At 41.9% G+C, this 22,464-nt stretch overlaps 1 protein-coding gene across 1 annotated transcript in view; it reads right to left on the bottom strand.

Moving 5' to 3' along the window:
- The window catches only part of LOC144782680 (galectin-3-like), a 280,888-nt gene extending 261,729 nt beyond the window's left edge, over nt 1–19,159 (bottom strand). The window contains exons 1-2 of the mRNA XM_078662019.1: nt 19,109–19,159; nt 2,475–2,502 (exon numbers count right to left, since the gene is read on the bottom strand). Of these exons, the coding sequence (XP_078518145.1) occupies nt 2,475–2,502; nt 19,109–19,149 (69 nt within the window). The 5' untranslated portion in view covers nt 19,150–19,159. The remainder of the gene's footprint in view (nt 1–2,474; nt 2,503–19,108) is intronic.
- Between the last annotated feature and the right edge of the window lie 3,305 nt (nt 19,160–22,464).

The raw sequence follows: 22,464 nt of genomic DNA, 5'->3' as shown, positions 1-22,464 counted from the left end.
GACTTTCTGATTTCTTTTTCGGTTCTTTTATGAGATTCTTTGCGCCATAACTCGATGGCATCTTTCTGTGACTGTCTGGCTTTCTTTTTCCATAATGCTTCTTCTACTCGCATGATGCACTCGGCATCCCACGTACCTGATACAGGCCATCTATACTTTTCTTCTAACTGTTTGGTGTATTCCACCCATAAATCTAGATATAATATGGCACTTATGCCATGCTTCTGATACATAAAATGACCTGGACTGTCCCTAGGCGGGACAGGAACTGCTGCTTCTAACAGACCTTTTCTGGTTTTTAACTGACGTAGTTTGGAAAATAGCGGCATGACTGAACTGTAATCTAGACACAATACAATACACAATGAACACGATAATTACACCACTCTCATACCACGACATTAAAATACATGAAGAACATTTAAAATAACAGTTCGAACAGAATACTACCTGGAATACTGAAAACAGAATACATGAATCTTCTCGAGAACAGAACTGACTAGAACAGAAACTAGATGCACTGCTAAAACAGTACGAAACTTACCGGTCTCATAAAGAGACACGTCAGGACCCGCATCCACCGAAGTGGACACTTCGTTTTGGGTCTGTGTACCACCAAAACCCACGGACCAGAGTCAATTAGATTGACCCTGTCTAGATACTACCCCAGCAACGGTACTCACCGGGCAGCAAGAACGGAAGGCCTCGGACTGGACTGGACTGGACTGCTTCGACGCCGGACGGACGAACTTCGGACTTCAGTTACGGGTGGGCCTCCGGATACCTCGGACCTTGGACTCTCGGCTTGGGCTCTGGTCGGGACTCGCCGCGTTCCTCCACCGCCTCGTCTGGATGCTGGACCGCCACCTCCGTCTCCTCCGTGGGCCTGAGGGATACTTGAAGCAGAAATATCTGCACGTGCACGGTATGGTTCCGTCACGGCTGCAGAGGGTCAGGGGGCCGGCGTGGCTTCACCGGCGCGTGGGGAAAGGGCAAGTCCCTATTCGGGCGCCATTAAGTGGTATATAAATAAATAATACCGGATCTAGGTTTGACTGGACATAGCAATAACAGATAGCTCAATAAATAAGAGTCAAGATTCGAGGTAGTAGGAGTTTGCAGGTTTAATACAGCATAAAGGACAGGAATAGGACAACCTGCACGGGAACAGGATGGCAGGGCCCTGCAGGGGGGACAGGATTGGACTGGCGTATAGGCGTAACATTTAATAACAGTACACAAGCATATATACTAAAACAGTTGCATTACAGTGAATACAGTAGGCGGAGCAGTGGGTGTGGTCAATAGCAGTCGCGAAAGATAAGGGTGAAAGTAGGTGTAACAGGAGGCGTATACATGGACATGTGATGTAAACGTAACAGAATATGTCATAAATGGGGCGGAAACATGGAGGGGGCTACCTAAGGAGCCGGGACCTCTGACCTAATGGTGCGCGCAAACTGACAATGGCGTGGTACTAGGAGAAGCTGGGGGCTATGAACTCTGTGCTAGGAGCAGAGACTGAAGTCTGGAGAGTCAGGGCGACATGTACCTAAACACTATCTAGTATCTAATGTTTAGAGGACATGTTGATATAAACTAAGAGTCAGGAGGGGAGAGGCTAACAGACTCTAAGACTGGAGCATGCATTATTCTACATGTAGTGCGTGCTGAGGAATATTAAATGACCATTAAATGCAGTATTTCTCCTACATGGAGACGTAAAGGCTAGACAATGACGGAAACTATTGATGCGATTCAGTAGCTTAGGAATGCAGAGAAGGAGGGCTGAACTGATAACTAGAATCATAACATACTCTTGGCAGACTCGTAGGCAGAGCCAGGCCGAGCCGGGCACTGTGAGGCAGGAAGTAAGTGAAGGGTAGAGGATACAGGTGGGGGCTGTATTGCTCCTCAGCGAGGGTTCAGGAGACAGGAGCTGAATCTGGTGTCCGGGCCCTTTTGAGGCCTAGAAACGGGGACTTTACAATGAAATAACGTGCACACTGAGAAACGTGGCAACGTAACTTTACATAGGCCTGATATTCGTAGTATTCACGAGAACTGGGAACTGGCATACTAGAGATGGACACAACTGTAATCGCGTCTTTAATCAAACATGGGGAATACATATGCATATTAATCATGCACACATAACATAGGATGGGGGACACGTAGGGACACAGAACATGGCAAAATTTACTTTTCCACAGCATGAGATCTTCTTGACTGGGTCTTAAGCATGGGGGGCCTACATCAAGTAATTTTCAAGGAGCCCCCTAAAGTTTCGGTATGCCACTGGTCGAAACTGTTCCTGAAACATCAGCTCTAAGCAAGCACCTCCTGTGCTAAAACACATGTGTATCATAAAAAACAAAAAACTCTAAATATACATAAATAGCCATAGGATATTTTTACAAGTTAGAAAGTCATATGGGGTGGAACTTGCAATAGATATCAGATATTATACTTACAAAATCTGCTGCAGTCGATCCCGTAAAACTAAAAACAAATTAAGAAGTTACCAATATATGCTTTCTTGATAATATTGCAAAATATCATCTTCCAAAGAACACATGTTAAAAAAACATTATGAAGCACTTTTAATGACCAAAGTATACACTAATATGTAGATAGCAGGCCACAGAACTCAAAATGCTAGTGCCACATGCAAAATACTGAAAATGTAGTTAATGCATAGGAATTTCTCTCACAGTTGTCGATTCAATGAGAAAAACATGAGCATGGATGACATGATTGTGATGTAGTATAACTATGATAAATATGTGAAATCTGGTTTCTTTTTATTACAGTAGATTATATTATGATATGTTCTCTATTGTCACTAGTGTTTGCGTGCAAGAATTAGTATCTATAGACTGCAAACTCAAACTTAGGGCTCGATTTAGAGTGTGGCGATGGAGTACCATGTCATCAAACTCTCGTCTGCCTGCCCAATTTTCAGTCGGGTGGACTACCAGGTGTACACAGCCAGAGTAAAATTTACTCTGTTAGTGTAAACTTTCCACAAACAGACTGAGGGATTATGGGCCGTAGCACATAAACCATTCAACTGTCTGCCAAATTTAGAATAAGGTCAGATTTCTTTTTTTATTTTACTTTCCGCCCCTGCCAAGAATTTCCTGGCAGTGAAGGACTGTAAAAATAAAAACAAATGCTCCCACACCATGGGAGACAACTCAGATGGTGCTGGGACCATTAGGTTTTACTTTCCCAAAAACTCCTGCTTTGGGGAATTTGTTTTTGGAAAAGTAAAACCTTTTAAAGGCTTTGGGTAAGTGTTTATCACTAATGTCAAATGCATACCTAACTTAAATGCTTTGTACAAACCACCATGAAGGTGATTCATGCAAACCCAAAGAATTCACCACAGGGCTAGGGGTCAACTCTAAACTTGGTTGGTGGTGGACAAAAGGGTGGGTAAAGGCAGGGTGGTGGACAAAAGTCATCCACCCCCCCTGACTGCCTTTACTCTGTCCACCAAACTCTAAATGAGGCCCTTGGTTGGGAAGAGCATTAGGAAACGATGCAAATCATGCACATGAGATATTAGTAACGTCTTTCAACAAGGAATTTTGAGTGACATCAAATAGATAAAAAGAGTTCTCTATGTTGTCACTCAGAATCCCAGATGTGAAAACATGCCCATTATTCACTTTTTACCCATCTATATATTTATGTTATGGAGGCCAGTTAGAACAGCCTGGATTTCCTTTATGATATTACAACAGTGGGTAACAGCTTTTGTTAAGCGCTGTTGCTACATCATAGCTGTGAATTACCAGATGTAGGGTGTAGGGGTGCTGCTTTGTGTGAACTGAAGAGAGTGGAAAAGTACCTATATCTCCGAATATCTCTGCCTAGCGCAAACACAGGCACTCTTGCACCAAGGTGAATGGGGGCCAGTGTTACTAGCGGAATTGTTTTTTGCACAGGAAGAGGTACGGTCCTGCACAAAAACAATCCAATCCAAAATGGCATGTTCCTCTTTTGATGCATGATGCAGAACATTACACACAGAAAGAGGAAGCAACAAGGAGGAATAAACATATTTATCCTCATAACGCCTCTCTGTGGTAGGTGTAAAGATTTCACAGAATTCCAAACCTTAGTAAATCTGGAATTGCTTGAAATGCATGGGTGGTTGCACTGTAATGTATATGCTCCACCCATTGAACGCCTACCACTAAGATATATAATGTATTGCAATATAAGCTGCTGCGTTGTTTTACATTTCTTTCCATAGCCACAGAAGGCCACACAAATCAAGCCTTTCATGGTGTTGAATTCTTACTTGTATTCATTGCATGCACCATGTTTACCTTTTTGCAGCATTCTGTGTTGCATAGGAATGTTGATTGTGGAAGACTGGATGCTCTGTTGTTGAAGTTGCAGTCACCACCCCGTGGGTGCATTGCTGTGCACTCTTAATAAAGCCTACTTAAACTACTACTGAATATGGACTTTTGGAGTTTCTAACATTGTTGACGAGTTGAGGAGGCATCCTGTCAAGTTAGTGGAAAGGAAAGGAACATATTGTTTCTCAATCCACTGTGTCTTTACTAATTTTGTGGATATTTGTTTTTCCAATTTTCATGAGTCGTTGGACCTGCATGGTATTTCTCCTGGGACTATTCTTAGGAGAAGGAGAAGAAGCCTATATGCCGATTTCACCTGGTAAGGGAAGTTTCCTAAAAGGACTGACTGTTTTCATGGATTTAAGGAAGAAATTTTACTGAGCACGGCGACTCACCGTCATCTGGATGTGATGTGAAGAGCAGAATTTGTGGTAGCACCTGGCTGTGTTTACTGTGAGCTGCGGAGTGACGCCGGGAAGTGGAACTTCTACTGTGCTTATGACGAGCTGACCCTACGTAGTGGCGCCTGGGAAGCTTTGTCCTACGATCTTCGGGGAACGTTATTTGCCTCGCTACATTGCGTGGCGACCATTTTGGGTCAGTGGATGGTATTGAATCTAGTATTTGCTCTTTCTGAGATTTCACGGGGAAGCACTGGTAGTTGACAGTGGCAGGGCCCGATTACATTTCTTGGGGTATGGTGATTTGTGGTTCACCTTACTTAACAAAGTAACTTTTCATCTCCTTAATATTGATTTTCTGGTATTTGTATGCTACGAATGATGATCAGCAATTAATATGTTTGTTATAAACAGTGTAACCCCCAACGTAGGATGGACCCTGGGTATCAGCTAATTATGAAAAACAATTAGTCCTTCAAACAGTTATATGTAAAAAACAATGAATATAGACCAGAATCAGTACTATATTGAGTTTAAGATGTTTTGCCTGAAAAAATGTTTGTTTATTTGTAATTGTCTTTATGTTTTGTTCTTGAAGGATACAGGACTGTGTCCCACTCAATTACGTTCTGATTTATTGCAAACAATCACTTTTTAAATTATTAAATTCAAATGTCCGGCTGGACATCTTAAACTCAATATAATACTGATTCTGGTCTAAATTCATTGTTTTTTTACTTATAACTGTTTGAAGGACCAATTGTTTTTCATAATGATCAGCCATTAATAAGCCTATTATGTGGGAAAATTGTGATCAGACTATTCTATATTCAGTCAGCATCAAGGTAGTACGGTTACTAGACAAGGAGGAATTTTTGTGCTGCTAGGAATTGCTTCAAGGTATATTTTTGACAAAGCAAGGGAGAGCCTCCCACTCCGGGGATAAGATGGAAGGAGGAGTTTATATCTTTTATTAGGGCCATAGATGGTGAACGTAAAGGAGGAGAGCGCAAGAAGAGTATATTTTTGCATTGTTTAGGATCAGGAAGCCAAGTAGATTTGAGGACGCTACCTCTAGCTACTCCTCCCAGTGGTCAAAGTGAAATGGATGTGTACAAAGAAGCACTGCTGAGAATGGAATTGAGGTTTAAACCTACCACAAGTGTTGTGCCTAACAGATTTAAATTGTACAACAGGGCGCAAAAAGAAGACAAATCTTTTGATGATTTTTTAACACCGCTTAGAGGATTATCCATGCATTGCAACTTTGGTCCTATGTCTGATGAAATGATTAGAGACCAGATAATTGTGCACGTAAAGAACAAAAAAATGCAAGAGCTTATCATCAGATCGAATTGGCAAAAGAATCTAGACATCTTATACATTCATTACTCATCAAGTGTTGTTTCAGTTCACCTTGATGCCATTTGGTCTAGCTCCAGTGGCCTCCATCTAACAAAGGGTGATGCTTCACAGTTGCAGAAACTTTGATCAGTATGTTAAATGCTTTCAAGATGTCATTTTAATATGTGCTAGAAACGAAGAGCAACACTGATGTAACATGATTGAAGTATGTAACAGGTTGAAAAAACATGGTCTAACCCCCAAAGGGCACAAGTGTAAAATGTTTAAAAATTCTGTGGGGTACCTAGGCCATACTCCATCAGGTGTCAGTGAGGTGCCCAAAAAAAACTAATGTAGAAGCTATTGTTAATGTCCCTGATCCCACTACCAGAGAGCAGTTACTATCATTTGCTGGCATGTGTGAATACTTTTGCACCCAAAATGGAGCCTTTAAGAGCCCTGTTGAGATGTAATGTGGCTTACGAATGGTCAAATATCCAACAGGTGGTGTTTAGTAACATAAAACAGGATATGGTGAAAGAGCCCGCATTGAAACTGTTCTGCATGAAAGAGTGTGTGATTACTGTTGATGCAAGTTTGTATGGCAGAGATGAGTGGAAATGTTTTGTTTGCTTCTCACGTGCTGAATGAGACAGAGAGCATAAATGATGTCATTGAGAGGAAATTGATGGCATAAGTGTGGGCAGCTGAGCATTTCAGGAACTATGTTTTGGGCAGTAATTTTGTGTTGAGATCTGACCACAAGCCGTTAGTGAACAATTTATCTTGTGGGGGTGTGTGAAATTCCACGGCACAGTTTTACAGTCTTGCCTCCAGACTTTAAAAATGCACTTTCAGTACTGTATATATCCCCGGGAAGGGGAAGGTGACTGTCAATTTCTTGTCACGTCTTCCTTGTCAACAAAGTGATGCGGGGATTGGAGGAGAAAATGAAATGATTGCCAACATTTAAAAGACATCATAACTGGGGAATTTGAAGGCATTTCTGAGGAATGTTGGAAGGAATGTGTTAGACCTGGCACAATTGGCATGGGTTTCTCCTTTATTTTTGCCTTTGCCTCCTATGTTTTTGCTGTGTGTTGGACTACGATTTGCTGGTTTAGATGCTTTGGGCACTTTGCCACTACTGTTCAGTGCCAAAGTGCAAATGCCCCCTTTGTCAATTGTTGTTATGGATTGGTTATCCCATGATTGACATATTTGATTCACCAGTCAGTCCCTCGTACAGTGCACTGTGTGTGCCCAGGGCCTGTAAATCCAATGGTTCCTAGTGGGCCTGCAGCACTAATTGTGCCACCCACATAAGCAGCCTGTATATGTAACTTAGGCCTGCCATTGCAGAGCCTGTGTGCAGTCTGGTACTGCCATGTCGACCCACTTGCAAGGCCCTAGCCTTCCCTTTTCGTACATGATAGTCACACCTAAGGTAGGCACAAGGTACCCCTGTGGGAAGGGTGCAGTGTATGTGAAAGGCAGGACATGCCCTGGTCTGTGCGGCATGTCCTTATAGTGAAATACTACCAATTTCATTTTTCACTATTGCAAGGCTACCTGTTCTTATAGGATAGAATGGGAAGTTTGCTTATAACATCTTAAAAAAATAACTACCCCTGGGAACAAGGTAGGAAGGTAAAGTTTAGTATGCCTGAACTCAGAATGTATCTTTTAGTGAGGGTGATTTTTTACATTCTGTATTTGAAAATACCACTTTTTAGAAAGTATGTATTTTCTTGCTTAGCCATCCAGTGTGTCTCTGCTAGGATGTGTATTGGCTGTTTGGCTTTGGAGTGACAGGGGCTGGGGATGAGCAGTGGCTCCAGAGAGTCTGGATGAGTCAGGGCTGGGCTGCATAGACCTGGCTGCATTTATAGTAGGGGGAGGAGATTTCCTTTCACCTTAATGGGCCTGGTCTGCCTTCCAGTATGCTGTCTCCACCTCCTGCCAGGAAGCTGCACCAGAGAGGACAGAACTGGTTTTGAATGAGCACAGGGCACCTCTGCCATCACAGAACAAATGGTTTTACTGTATAAAAGAGGGACCCAGACCTCTGACTTTTAGATCACTTTTGGACTTCAAGAGGAACCTCTGCCAAGGAGAAGAGCTGGAGAAACTGAAATAGGAGTACTGCCCCTTTGCTGTATGCTGTCTGGTATTGGCCTGCAGTGGCTGTTTCTGCCAAGGAGAGGTCTGGGTGTGTATGCTGCTTGAGAAAGTATCTCCAAGCGCTTGAAGGGAAGCTTTCCCTCTGTTCAAGAGGTCTCAGGAACAGCAAAGACCTAACCATCCTTCTGGGCACCGTCTCTGGTTCCGCTGGTCCCAGTCACCACAGAAGAAAAGGGCAACCGATTCTGTCACTGAGTCCGTCGCAGGATTCCGTGTCCTGAAGGCACCACAGAGAGCACCGCCTCGCTTCACAATGCAACCCTGGTCTCACCAACTCTGTTAACGAGCCACTACTTGCTACATGCTGCACAGACGTCACGGACTCTGTCGCTGGCCGGCTCAACCAACAACTGGCTCAGTCGTTGCACCGCACTGTGACCTGCCAGCACAGCATGGAGAACCTCCTCACCCTGCAATGCAAACCTTGGTCTCACCGACTCCGTCAACAAGCCACGGCCTGCACCGAGCCGTGAGGACACCACAATCTGCAACGCTTCCATATCACATCCCAACTGCGACGGTTGCCCCTGACCAGTTCGTAACATCATGTCGGCCACAACAACAAAGGTACTGTATCCGAGTCTGTCCACGCTTTAGCTAACCCGTACCGATGCAGTTGGCTAGATTTGTTAGACTCTCTTGTGTTCAGTTTTGGCGTAGGCCCCAAAGGAGCTACAGAGTTGGAGGAACTGCGTTTTCACAATATTTCTGCAATTTAAAAGGTATTTTTGCACAGAAACTAGTTTTACAGAATTGAATGTTGGATTTATGTAGTTTCTGGTCTTGTTGGTTTAGATAAAGTTTAGCTTATTTTTCTAAACTGGTGTGGTGTTCATTTGTAGTGTTTCCAATATGTTACTGTATGCATGCACAAATGCTTTACACACTGCCTCTCAGATAAGCCTGTCTGCTCATGCCAAGCTACTAAGGGGGTGAGCAGTGGTTATTTTAGAAGTGTATCCCCCTTACCCTGAATAGGAAGAAGGGTCACTACTTGGTCAAAGATACCTATCTCTGCCAACAGGAGACCCCCATTTCTAAAAGAATGCGAGAGTACAGATGAGCTGTGGCAAGAGACAAAGAGGTGTTGTGGAAGGGTGACCCAAAAGGAGGGGAGTGAAGCCTGAGATGGTGTTTATATATAATGTGGTAGAGGTGAAACCATTCTTATGTTGGCACATAAAGGGCACCCTGGAATGTCTGCTATGAAATTGTTAGTATGGGTCAATTTTTGGTGGCCGGGCATGGACAGGATGATAGGTCGGACGGTAGGGGAGAGTGACCTGTGTGCATTGAGTAAGAGGATGTTAAGATTAAGTGTGCCTACTTTAAAGAATGTTGGATGGCCAGAATTGCCATGGCAAAAAATGGCTTTCAATTTTCCACGGCCATTTAATTTCCTGCCCATGGATATAAGGTTTGTGCTAGTACTAGTTGACTATCATTCAAAATGGCCAGAAGTCAAATTCGTCTCGCAAGCCACTACCAGTGCAGTCATTGAGTTTCTGAAGGAAGTGTTTGCTAGGGAAGGTTGTCTCTCCACACTTGTAACTGACAATGGTGCCCAACTTACTTCTAAGGAAATGGGTGCATTTCCTAAACATTGCAACATTAATATGTGACCACGGCATTGTATGAACCACATGAAAATGGTAAAGTGGAGAGGTTTACCTGTATATTTAAGGGATATGTTGTGATGGGACATAGTCAGGGCGGAGACTATAAAAGCCAGTTGAGGAAAAAATTGTGGTTGTATCATATAACTCTGCACACTAGCATTGAAATTAGTTCTTTCAAGTTATTGAAAGGTAGGAAGACTGCATCCGGTTTGTGTCCCTGGTGGTTTAAGGAGCAAAGGGGAGGAGTTTGAGAAGAGTGTAAAGTCAAAGATGTAGCAGAAAGAGTTATGCGGAAGCTGAGCAAGGTCAAGGAATGTTATGATAAAAGATGGATGGCTAAACCACATGGCATCGTAGTTAGGGATTGGGTGAGAGTTCTGAAAGCAGGTTTCATCAATAAAGGGGTTTCCAAATTTGGAAAGGCCATGAAGGTTCAAAACATTTTTTCCAATTATGTTATTACTCAGGATGGCAAGGTGTGGAATGCTAGAAAGATTGCCAAGTGTCCCAGACCTGTTGTTGATCATGTTATTGTGAATGAAAATTAAACTAAAGGAGAACTCATTGTGAGGTTTAAGGACAGGTGTTTGAAAAATGATCAAGAGGGTAATGTTGGTGATCACTGCAGGATGCTGATATTAGTGAAGGTTCTGTGACGCACCATGTCAAGGGAACTTGTAGGACTGTCCAAGCATAGATTATTCTGTTAATTTGTTTTTTTTTGTTGCATTCTTACCTGTATCCATTGCATGTTTACCTTTGTGCAGCATTCTGTATTCCATAGGAATGTTGATTGTGGAATACTGAATGCTCTGGGATTGAAGTTGGAGTCACCACCCTGTGGGTTCGTCACTGTGTCGCTCTTTACAAATCCTACTCATACTACTACTAAATATGGACTTTTGGAGTTTCTTACACATGGCTTTGTAAATACTAAATAAGCCCTTACTTTGGACCCAGGGTGATGCAAAGGGTTGATAAATCTAGACATTAAACTCTGGTGTACATGCTAGTTGGACTTAGTAAGAGCCATGGATAACTTATAGATTTATAGATGAGTAACACTGAATTATGGAGATGTTTTTCACAGAGGGCTTCTAAGTGACATCAACTAAAAAACAGATAGACCCACAACCTTGAGGTGAAAAACATCCCTGTATTTTATTTTTTACAATTCAATAATTTAGCATTTTGAACAGCCCTCAAAATCATCTGTCCCTGCTTTTACCAGCTACAGAGGGGCAGAAGAATAATGGGGGAGCCATACATAATATAACTTCTGCCTGTCCCAAATTTTTCCTATTCCACCAATGCTCACCTCTCTCTGTGCCTACCCTTCCCTTTGCTACAGAAGCTGTTCTCCTAGATTTCCAGCGCTGCTCTGGCTTGCTCTCAGAGAGTCCTGACAGTGCATCCATGAATAGCTTTATGAATGGATGAATGAGGAGCTTTTTTTATAGAACAGATAGTCGTTCCCAAGGAAGCGTCCCGGTGCTAAACTAACTGAAGCAAATGATGATTGATTAAATCTCTCCAAAGTCTTCTAGCCAGATTTAAATCCTGATTCAACTTCAATCTCCTGTAAATGCTTCAGCATGGAATTCCAAAGTCTAGCTGCACAAACGGAAAAAGATCTTCTAACTTTGCAGACCTTGGGAATATTTAAAAGGCCCTGCTTAGCGGATCGGATAGCCCTTCTACGTAAATAAACTTTGACTTTTTCCTCTATGAAAATGGGGCCTTTGTTATGCACCAGTCTATAAGTGATCATTAAGGCTTTACATTTGATTCAGAGAGGAAAACAATGAAGTACATTCAGACACCCTCGTATGGACTGCCTTTTGGGGGTGATCAGGATTAAGAGTGCTTATTTAGCAGTTCTTCAGGTGACCCTCGGTACATAAACTTTGACATAACCTAAACTGACCTTGATAAGTGCATGAACAATGTCTTTTTGCAGGAGCATGCTGAGGAATTTGATGGTATTTTGAACCATTACAGGATGGATCAAAAAGCAAGTGGCCATCAGTGCTTGCATACAAAATGCTTGTCAAATTGGATCTCTATGTTTTTTGCCACTGCTGCCGAAATCAGTCCGACAGGCCATAGACTCCTAATGTCCAGTGCAGAAGTGTCTCCGAAGATTAGAATCTCAGATTTATCTGAGTTCAGCTCATGAGAACTACTATGCAACCAATTAGCAAAAGAGGGGAGACAGTCCTGAAAGCTTACTACTAAGGTGTCATCCAGCTGATGAAAGGCTAACACCAATTGTGTATCATCTTCATAGGACACAATATTAATACCCATACCTCCACTTCCTTATCCAACGATGCCATATATGTGTTGGACAGCGTGGGGCTTAGCTCCAAACCCTGCGGAATGCCACATGTCTTCCCCTTAACTCGAGATGTAGGGTGAGTGAAAAAAGGTTTGTTCTATATTGGATAGGAAATATTCTAGCAATGCTTAGACCACAATTCCAACATCTTCCAATCTCTCGAAGGAGAATCTCATGAGACACAATATCAAACATGGCTGAGAGATTGGACAGAATGATCACTGTTTTTTCTTCCAGTCAAGATTGGTTCTGATGAATTCAGTGACCCTTAAACTAGCTACTTCTGTACTTAAGCCTGAACGAAAGCCAGATTGAGAGGAGTGAAGAACTCCCTTGTTTTCAATAAAAGTAGTAATCTTACTGGTTGCCAAATTTTTCAGCATTTTCTTGACTGCTAGAAGTAAGAAAATCGTTCTTTCTATAATCACTTAGGCATGGTGGGTCTGCATTCAATGTTTTAATAAGGGCAACAATACCTCATTTTTCCTTGCAGAAGACCTCACTACCCCTCCAAGGCCAGAGTAAATTATGTGTTAATTAAAACATTATTGGATGGGGCAGATCGAGACAAAATCCTAGGAGAAGAAGGATTCACATGGACAGCTTTTATAGCTTTTCAAATAATCAATTGAGAATCTGCAAGTAAGATATTGTGCAAAGTGCACAACATTCTTTCACCCAGAAAAAGGTCATCACAAAGTGTTTGGGAAGTGCTTGGGAAGTTAAAAAAAAAAGATCTAACTATCCAAAACATTGATCTGGGGCATTCAAAGCAGTTGCAAAGGCATCAGCTTTCACCTTTTTAATATTTTTGGGAACGTTCTTGAGAGCAGATTTATTGGTTAGCTAATCTTCCTGCAAGTAGGACAGCCTCCAACACCTTTTCAGCTGTTGGCATTTACTTCTCTATGCTTGTAAAGCAGATGTGAATCAAGCAGTAAACCAAACACCCGAGGAGCATCTTTTGTTTGCTCTGGTGCTTTTTAAAGGAGCTAATTTATCTAACCTTGGATCAAGGGCTTGACAACTCCGTCTACACTGTCTGTTAACTTGGGCTGAAATTGCTCACAGATTTCAATTAACATTATGACCAATAAACAATAAATTAGTTATTTTCTTGATGTACTGCCTGAAAGAGGTTATCAGAGATAAAATTGAGTCTTCATCCTCTACCTTGCATCCACATGTTTCACTCCATAAGGCAAGAAAAGGCACACTAAGCATGTACTTTGCAAGATGATAGCATGATCTGAAGTGTATTTTGTCATTCTCAAGCTCTGTATCCATGTAACATTTGAGGTCCTTATGGACCCAAATACAGGTTGAGTGAAGCAGTATCCTGAGAAGTCTGTTTTGCATTCAGACAATACCCGAATCTCACCTTCTGACCACTATACCTCCAATTATCCATCGCTCCCATTTATTGCTTGCCCATAGAAGTTAGAAAACTATGATGTGTTAAATACACAAAGATGCTGAAGCACCCACTCCATTTATCCTTTATCAGTCTTAAATTGGCCTTCAACCTGGAAAAAAGATCCAAACTATGGGAAACACTTAGGAAACAAGGAGTTGAAAAAAATCTTATGCAAGCCATCAAAACACTGCATAAAGGTATGTGTGCTTGAGTTTACTATGGAAGTGAAGGAGAATGCACTCCTTATTTTGACATCTGCTCGGGGGTACACCAGGGCTGTGTTCTCGCCCCACTGCTAGTCTCCCTCTTTTTGAATGACTCTGAGGATATTCTGCTCAAGGATGTCACAGATGCATCGAAGCTGGGCAACAAAACTAGTTGTTGCCCAGCTGTTGTAGTACTGTAGTCATAATGACCTTGTCATCACCATATAAAAAACAAAAGTAATGCAGCTGGGACTTTCCCCACCACTGATACAATCACCAAGAATTGCTGGTAAGGTACTTGAAATTTTCAAGGTCTTCGATTATCTGGGGATCTCCTTCAATAACAAGCTGTCTTGGCATGCTCATGGTGACGAAGCAGCTGCCACCTTACAGCAGTCTGCCAATGCAACTCTGAGGCTCAAGTAGAAAATTGGCTGCCGCTCATTGAGCATCATCCAACAAGAATACAAGCAAAAGACAGTGGCAGCAGCAAGCTATGGTGCAGAACTTTGGGGACAGCAACAGTAAAGAGCTCCAAATGATGGAAAGCACATTCCTGAGACCACTATTGCATCTGTCCCATGGCACATCACGTCTTCCTTTGTACCTGGAAATCGAGGTGATTGCTATTTCCGAGCTCATAGCTCGTGCCCTGGTCCTGTACTGACTACGTTTAAATCACAGTTGCCACAGAGAGTCCTTTCTGAGAGCACCGATCGAAGGTTCCCTATAGGGACAATCCATCATAACCCATGGGCAAGCAACGTAGGAAGCTGTCTACAAACTTTTTGTCTTGAGCACCTATGGTTAGAGCCAGCCCACATTAAAAGTACCACCACTGCCATGGAAAAGGGAGCATAGCTGCACACTAAATGTAAGGCCTATATTGGCATAGCATGCTCGTCCATCTTTTCTTGCAATGACCTGCACACAAAGCACACCCTGGGAATACAACAATACCTGAATGACATTAGCCCTGCACTGGATATTTAAAATTCTGCCTAGGTATTTTGCCCATTAATATGCATATTGCTGAATTCTGTAATGGCTGCATCAGCTCTGAGCTCTGCAATTGCACCGTGGGCGGCAAGGAGTCACTAATGCACTTTATGCTTTTTTGCACCGAGACTAAGCACCTACTCACTAAGAGGTTATGCCACTGTTCAAAAATTCCCAATGTCATCTTGCACTGAAGCTCTAGCACTTTGCGCCAGATCAGATCTACCAACCATTTACACGCCTGTGTCCAGGTAGATTATGGGAGCATGTATTATCACAAGAAAGGGAAATAGACACCCTACGGCGGCTACTAATTAACCATAGCGTTACTCAAGCTGGTTGTTTTTATTGTGTTTTACTTGATGTATTTTGTATAATAGAAAGATTTTTATTTTTAATGTTATTTATAGTATTTTATGGCATAAATATGCTAATAAAGTATGATGGTAAAAGTAGATAATGGGAATTGAGAAATGACTGTTATTGCGCACATAATGGGGATCTGCATGCTATTCCCTATTCTGGGTAGAATAAGTTGTATTAGTCAGATGTTAATTGCATCCACCTGATTTTCACACCTACATTTGACTGCACTCTCTAAATTGTCTGATGATTTAAGTGGATAAGAAGACTTTCCAGTTGCTTTGAGTACGGATTCGATTTTTTGTTGAGCAATACACAATTATTTTGGTTCAGCTTTCACCTACATTGTGAATACAGTAAAGCACTATATGCCTTTAGGGGGAACATCCTTTACAAAGCAACTTTTACTCCGCACTACCATTACGACGCAGCTATTACAACGCAAGTCGTTACAACAACTTGCGCTGGGGGGCGCTGTAGGATAGGGAAGTTTAATTTTCTATCCAACACCTTCCCTACTATCCAGGGGACTGGAGTTGGAATAGAAAATTAAACTATTCCACTATCCAGCGCCCCCCAACGCAAGTCGTTGTAACGACTTGCGTTGTAAAAACTGCCTTGTAATGGCATGCGGAGTAAAAGCATGCGTTGTGATGTCATACATCCTGCCTTTAGTGAAACACAACATACTCACACTCTAGTCAGAAATTGTGAGAGACCACCTGTGCAGTGATGCCAGGCTGGGTGCACACATGATCACATACAGCCAGCCCAGTGCCCCTTTCCCCAGCTGTGAAGGAGCAGACCTTATTTTAAAAGTCAGGTATTGATGGTTAGCTTTCAAATCTATCTCTCCAGAGATTATAGTTAGGAAGACTCAGTTAGTGAAACTCAGTCACAAAGATCCCATGAAGCCAGGGGCTCCCAAAGCAATAAAATGCCGGAGGCACCAAAATTCACCACAGAAACCAGTTCACTTATAGGTCTTGTTATCTTCATGGGCCCATTAGCTCAGCAGAAATCAGAACTCATATTTTTTATAGGTTCCGTTTTCTGAAGGTTGATGACAAAACCAATCCACCCATGAGTGGTTAAGTTCGATTGGGAAACTTTGCATTAGCCTGAACTTATGCTGCATCCCAAAGCAAAGGAAATGAAATATGACACTGATTGTTAATATAAAAACGTATTGTTTCTTGGATTAAACAGAGTCTAAATATATGATTAGAATATTTGAAGAAATATACATTCCAGAGGCAACCAATCCATATGTTCTATCACCCAAAATATTTTATGATTATCAAAGACGCATTCATCAACATTATTAAGTATTTGAAACCTGCTACAAAGGATATACCAACAGAATTAACAGCTAGGCCCCACTCTGCTGCCTAGACCTAGCAAGTCCAAATGACCCACTCTGCTGCCTACACTTAGCAGGTCCAAATGATCCACTCTGCTGCCTAGACATAGTAGACCCTAATGTATGGAAGCTCAACTGAGTCAACTTTGACTTGTCTGTTTTGCTCCTGTCAGATTCCTTGTACTTAATCAAAAGTAGGGGTCATTTAGGATCACGAGTGACATGCCCAAGACACAGTGCAAACAGGCTCCCAACACAATGGTTCCTTTGCCATCTGCACCAATTTCTGCTCGATCTCTAACCTGCCTTCCCCATTGAAGCTTAGAGGCTGGTCTGTGACCAAAAATCCCCAAGGGTTTCATGACCACAACTTTTTTGTGATACATACCTACCTGGCTGCGACATGACAATTGTCAGTTTTTCTGCTCAGAAGGCCTTCTTAGTCATTTATAAACGGGTGTGTTTAACCACATGTTGAACTTAATATTGAGACATACATCAGAATAATGGCCAAAAAACTTGCATTATAAACCTAATATTCGGAAGAAAATCCTTCCACTTCTACCTGAGTATGAGAAGATCTTTTTTTTCACAGTGTTCAGTTTTTCTCAAGAAAGCCCTTTATTGAAAATGCCTATATTTGGAAGGGCCCCAATATTTGTTGACACAGCTGCAGCAACTACATACTACAGCGCCTGTCTGGTGCCAGGAACGAACTTGCACTCTCGTTTTCCACCTATTCTTTAACAGCTTCACTGGCTCTATGTAAGGCACAGGACTGTGTGGCACCCAAGGGCAGGGGTATGGCTACCATTGGGGCAGCAGGTGCAGTGACACTGGGCTCAGAACCCTGCCAGCGCTGTATTTTACTCTCTGAACAACAGTTATAGAGACCATTTCCCTTGCTTGCACCAGGGTTCATGGCATCCTTGATATACTGTTACCCAAGGGACACAGTAGTGATGGTTCAGGTTCTTTATAAGTCACTTTGGGCATTGATGCCCCCTTGCACACTGTGCCTTCACTCTCTGGCAAAAATAAGCTTCTACAGCCTTCTCTATGCCATCACCGTTTGCGCCCTGTCCACCACGCTCTTTTCAACTCTTTGGGCTCTCAAGCACTAGAATCTTCTCACACTAATCTATCCTCCATATGCACTTTCCCCACTCTTAAAGTAACGCCTTTTTTTAACATTTAGTATGCACGGGTCGTAGTAACTGAATGCAGTAAAAAATCAAATTAAATATTTTAAAGAATTGTGCTGTTTAACTTGATTGACTCAAGCAGCGTAGTTCCTGGAAATACATTGTGGCTCATTAACAGAAACTATTAACATAACTGTTCTTTAGTGAGTATTCAATGACCTAGTTGTTTATCCACTAAATCATGAATGTTTGTTCTAATTAATTGGGTTTCAGATTCATAGCCTTTGCAGCTCACCCAGAATTACTTGTGTTGGTGCAGACTGGGCTGTTTTCATTGTTCAGCAAGCATTAGTACTGTACTGAACAAGTAAGCAAGTATAAAGAAATAGAGCATACAATAAGGGTTGTATTGTAACAGCGTGGGGGTAAATGAAGCAAGTCACTTTTACAGCCCTTGAAGGGAAATCTTCCAGTCTAAAGTTTGTAGTGGAAAATCTGCTTAAGTTTATGTCCAGTCCATATGCCTGCTTTCCTATGAAATTTAGGCGCTAATCCCTTAATAGCAAGCTTGTTTTAATATCAAATTGCTTCATTATTATTAAATAATCTCATATGTATAGGTCTGTGCTTCCCTCTCGATCAAACATTATACTATCTTAATTTTCAGAGCTACTCCAGTGCCCCTCTGTGAATGACCTCTATTTTGATTAATATTCTATTCCGCTATTTTCTTTACCCACGCCCTTGCTAAATTATTTTGAAGTTAATTTAGGTAGGTTTTGGGTAATTAAAGCATTGAGTTAGTTTGGACTAGCCCATTGTTTGACAATTTTTTATATTACACATTACTGGTTAATGGTTTCTTTTCTAAACTAAGATAATGCATGCTGGTTCCCAATTTTTATGTTTGCACTTGAAATCATTTAGATTTTTCTTCAACTTTAATGATGGATGATGGTTAAATGCAATATTGAGGAATACTCTAGAGACCCTGCAGCATGCTTGTTAATGAGAGGGAACCGACAATATGTGTGTCTACTTAGTTCTGGATGCTGAGAGGGCCTCTCACACATTGTCTGACCTAAACAATGGATTTGCTGCTATAGCAGAACATGCACAAAGCTTTAATGAGAGCACATTGGTTTGAAAGAGCCTGCTAATGTCATGCGGTGGGTGACTAAGCTGCATATATTCTAAGGGTTTGTCTTTTACATTTCAGTTTTTAGATCGACACTTTTAAGACAATATAGACTAAAATGCAGAAAACATTGTTTTTGCTTTCCAAATTGTAAACTCCATAAAAACGCTTGATTTTACAATATTTTGAAAACTCAAGTATACACTTACAGGTTGGCAAGAAGAAAACATACTGCTAGAAATGCCAGCATGGTTGCAGCAGCACCTAGAAGATTAAAAAAAACATGTTTATGCTTCAGAGCAAAAGTGATATTGTTTTGTTTTTATGAATCTAACCTATCACTCTTTAGTGTTCCACCCATAACCTTGCAAATCAATCAAAATTGAAATGTCCAGCCATGTGACAGTGACCTTTGTGTTTACTCAAATGAGTATGCACATGAGTATTAATTGGCAAAACCAGAATAGTTAAGCTGTGAGTAAACACATGCAAAAGCAATGTCAAATGAAATAACAGTTTGCTAATCAGTTGTAGATCTAGCGTGCCGACAGTGCATGCGCTGTCTGCAGGGAAAGGTATTGTTTACAATAAAGGGCTTGCAGCCCCTTTATCGCTTATCATTCGTTGGCATCATTGCCACTTGTTTTTGCTGCTTCTAATTGGCCTACGTGCATCACTTCCTTTTCTGTCTGGAAAACACAGACTAATTACAGATTGATTAATTTTAGTTAGTGCCCATCCGCTGTTCATGCTGTGAATGAGGTACCATTTTCTATTTTATTTGCTTTTTTATCATTGAACAAACTCAACGATAGAAAGTTTTGGAGCACTTATCATAGGTACTGGTTACATTACACACATTCACATTCATTCTTTTAGGCACAGGGGAGATTATGTGATTTGCCCAGAATCACAAGATTTTGAGACGAAGACAGGGGCGTAGGAGACACTAAGGGGCTAATTACGATGTCAGGTGGAAAGCCTCCTCACGACAGTCGGAATCTCCTTGACCATGTCAGAACCCTTCCGATGGACTTGGTCAGTTTACAATCCGACCGACCGATTACGATGTTCTCGGTCCGAAGGTAAACCGCTGGGTCAATACCAAACAGTTCCAACTGGCTCTCGGAACATTTGTGCCAGTTGGAACCGCATCGTACACCTCTATGGACAGCATTTCTGACCATGCGATTACGATGCCGATTTCAAACAGCCTTTCAGGGTCCGCCTGTCGAACACGGGAAGGCTGTCAGAGAGTGACTTTGGGGGCCCCTAGCATGGCCCCCTTCATCATGCGGCCTCTGGTTGGGGGCTGAGGGGGTACCTAAGGGACCCCCTATAAAACCCTGCACTGTGTGGCAGGCACCATGGGGTGCCCAAGACATGGTGCAGGGTTTTCCACACACACCCCATTTCCCCATGGGAACCTCTGCTGTTGATCAGAACACAGGTTCCCATTGGAAACAATGTGACTCTGACCGAAGTGTTCGGTCGCATCATAATCGGTCAGCCGGAACCGCCAACAGCAAGTCGGTGTGCAAGTATGTTTTATTGTCATTTACAGGTTTATCTACATTCTGCAAAGTAATTACATTCTACAAAGTAATTACATTACATGTGGAAAAAAATTCTATTTATAAGAAGTTTGGGTGATAAGGGTTTTAAAGAGGTTTTAGAGTTCCGGTGTGGGTTAAGAAAGAGGATGGAAAGAATAGTAAAGGTATTTTTAGCATTCAGACGTGGGGAAGGGTGCTGGATGCTAAGGGTTTTAAGGTCAAGTGGTGGGGAGTGATAAATTACATTAAGGGTATTTTAGATTTCAATGGACAGGTAGGGGCAAAGCAAGTTAGTAGGTGTTGGAAATTTGCCCTTTCGGAAGAGCCACCCCAATTTTCTTTCTGGCCTTTTTGCTGAACTCTATGCACTTTTCCCTGATAACCAGTGATTAAAAGGCTTGCGCTTATTCTTTCAACATGGTAAAATTAGAATATTTACCTTACCTATAAGTCCCTTATATATGGTACTTACAGTCTGTCTAGGACCTGTAAGTTAAATGTCACCATTGGGCTGCATCACTCATTGTGGTAACTACTCCAGTGACAAAGTAAAGCATGCTTCCAGGCTCGCCCCTTAAGCCTAGTTGTGCTGTTTTAAACTGCCAATTGAGCCTGTCAAACTAAAGCTTTTTACCAGGCATAAATCGTCCTTTTGAGTATTAATAAGTCACCCCTAAGGTAGGCCACTGCCCATTGGGTATAGTGCATGGAACTTAAAAGTAGGACATGTAGAAGTACAATATTCTATATGTCCTACCTGTGAAAAATCATTAAAGCTATTTTCTCTACAGCAAGGCTGGTTGCTTCCATAGAGAAACGCAAGATTACATTATAATACCTTATAATACTAATTTCAGATTAGTTATAGCTACAGAAATATTTCAAGGACTCTTTTTTACTAGTTAAACCACAAGCAATTTAATGGTAAAGTTGAATTTTGTATAACTAGTATGGAAAGATACTCTTGAAAATGTAAATTTGATATGCCTAAAATCTCTGTAGGTCTTTCAGTGAATATTCAATAGTCACCTGGCAGCCTGGTGGCTCCCCTGTGGTGAGAAGTGTCTGCCCCTAGGGCAGTAACAATGAGCCTTGGGTGTGGGGAGGTGTTGTCCTCCCCTTGACAGATTGTGTCTGGGTCCCTGGGTTCACTTCAAAGGGTTGTCCAAGCAAGGACCTTAATAAATATTTTATCATGATCCTCTACAGTCAAAAGCAGATATAGGCCACAACTGGGCCTGCCTTCCTTTATGCCCTTCTAGTCAGCTAAGCACCAAAGAGCTGCCCAATAAGTGGTTTATAGAGAACACTGGGGTGGAGTTGTGAGAATCTTCTTTGACATTAGAGTGTCAAATCATGCTTGAATGTCACTTCCTGCTTGATAGGTCTGCTGCGGGTTAACATATAACATTTGGGGTGCAAAACAAAGAAGGGAAACATAATGGCAAAACATATTGTGTCTATCTAATGACTGGTAAGTGAAGTCTGCGCATTGATTTTATCAGACTTCAATCTCTCTGGGTAAAGAAACTGCCTAAAACTGGATTTTTGTATTACATGTAGGAGGACACTAGTATACCATTGTACATTCACTACGCTGTTGTGTTTTAACCTATTTCTATTTCCACTACCTTAACTGCGCGAGCTGTCCCCAGCGCGTAATTGGTTAAGCCAGCTGGAATGTTGACAGCTGAGCTCTGGTTGACAGTTGTGTCAGTTGGCGCCCGGCTGCGACCCTCACGCTTGCTGCGGTGTGTAGTCTTGAGGAATAAAGCATTCTTTCATTACAACCGTTCCTGAGTCTCTACTTAACAATCTTGGCGACGAGGTAAAGACTTCACACCAAGAACCCACGTGAAGCTAATCCGGTAAGAGAGAAGAAAATTAAAGGAACTAGTTTAAAGAAATCCTTAGTAAAAAAGCAAGCGTAAATACGAGGAAAGGCAGCCGGAATAAAAAAAAAAAATACATAAAGCAATGGACTTGTTACCGAGTCGGATAAAGAGTAA

Source organism: Lissotriton helveticus, chromosome 9 (assembly GCF_964261635.1).
Source record: "Lissotriton helveticus chromosome 9, aLisHel1.1, whole genome shotgun sequence".
Taxonomy (NCBI): domain Eukaryota; kingdom Metazoa; phylum Chordata; class Amphibia; order Caudata; family Salamandridae; genus Lissotriton; species Lissotriton helveticus.
The sequence above is the reverse complement of the archived record's forward strand: the minus strand, read 5'-3'. Positions and strand labels throughout refer to the sequence as shown.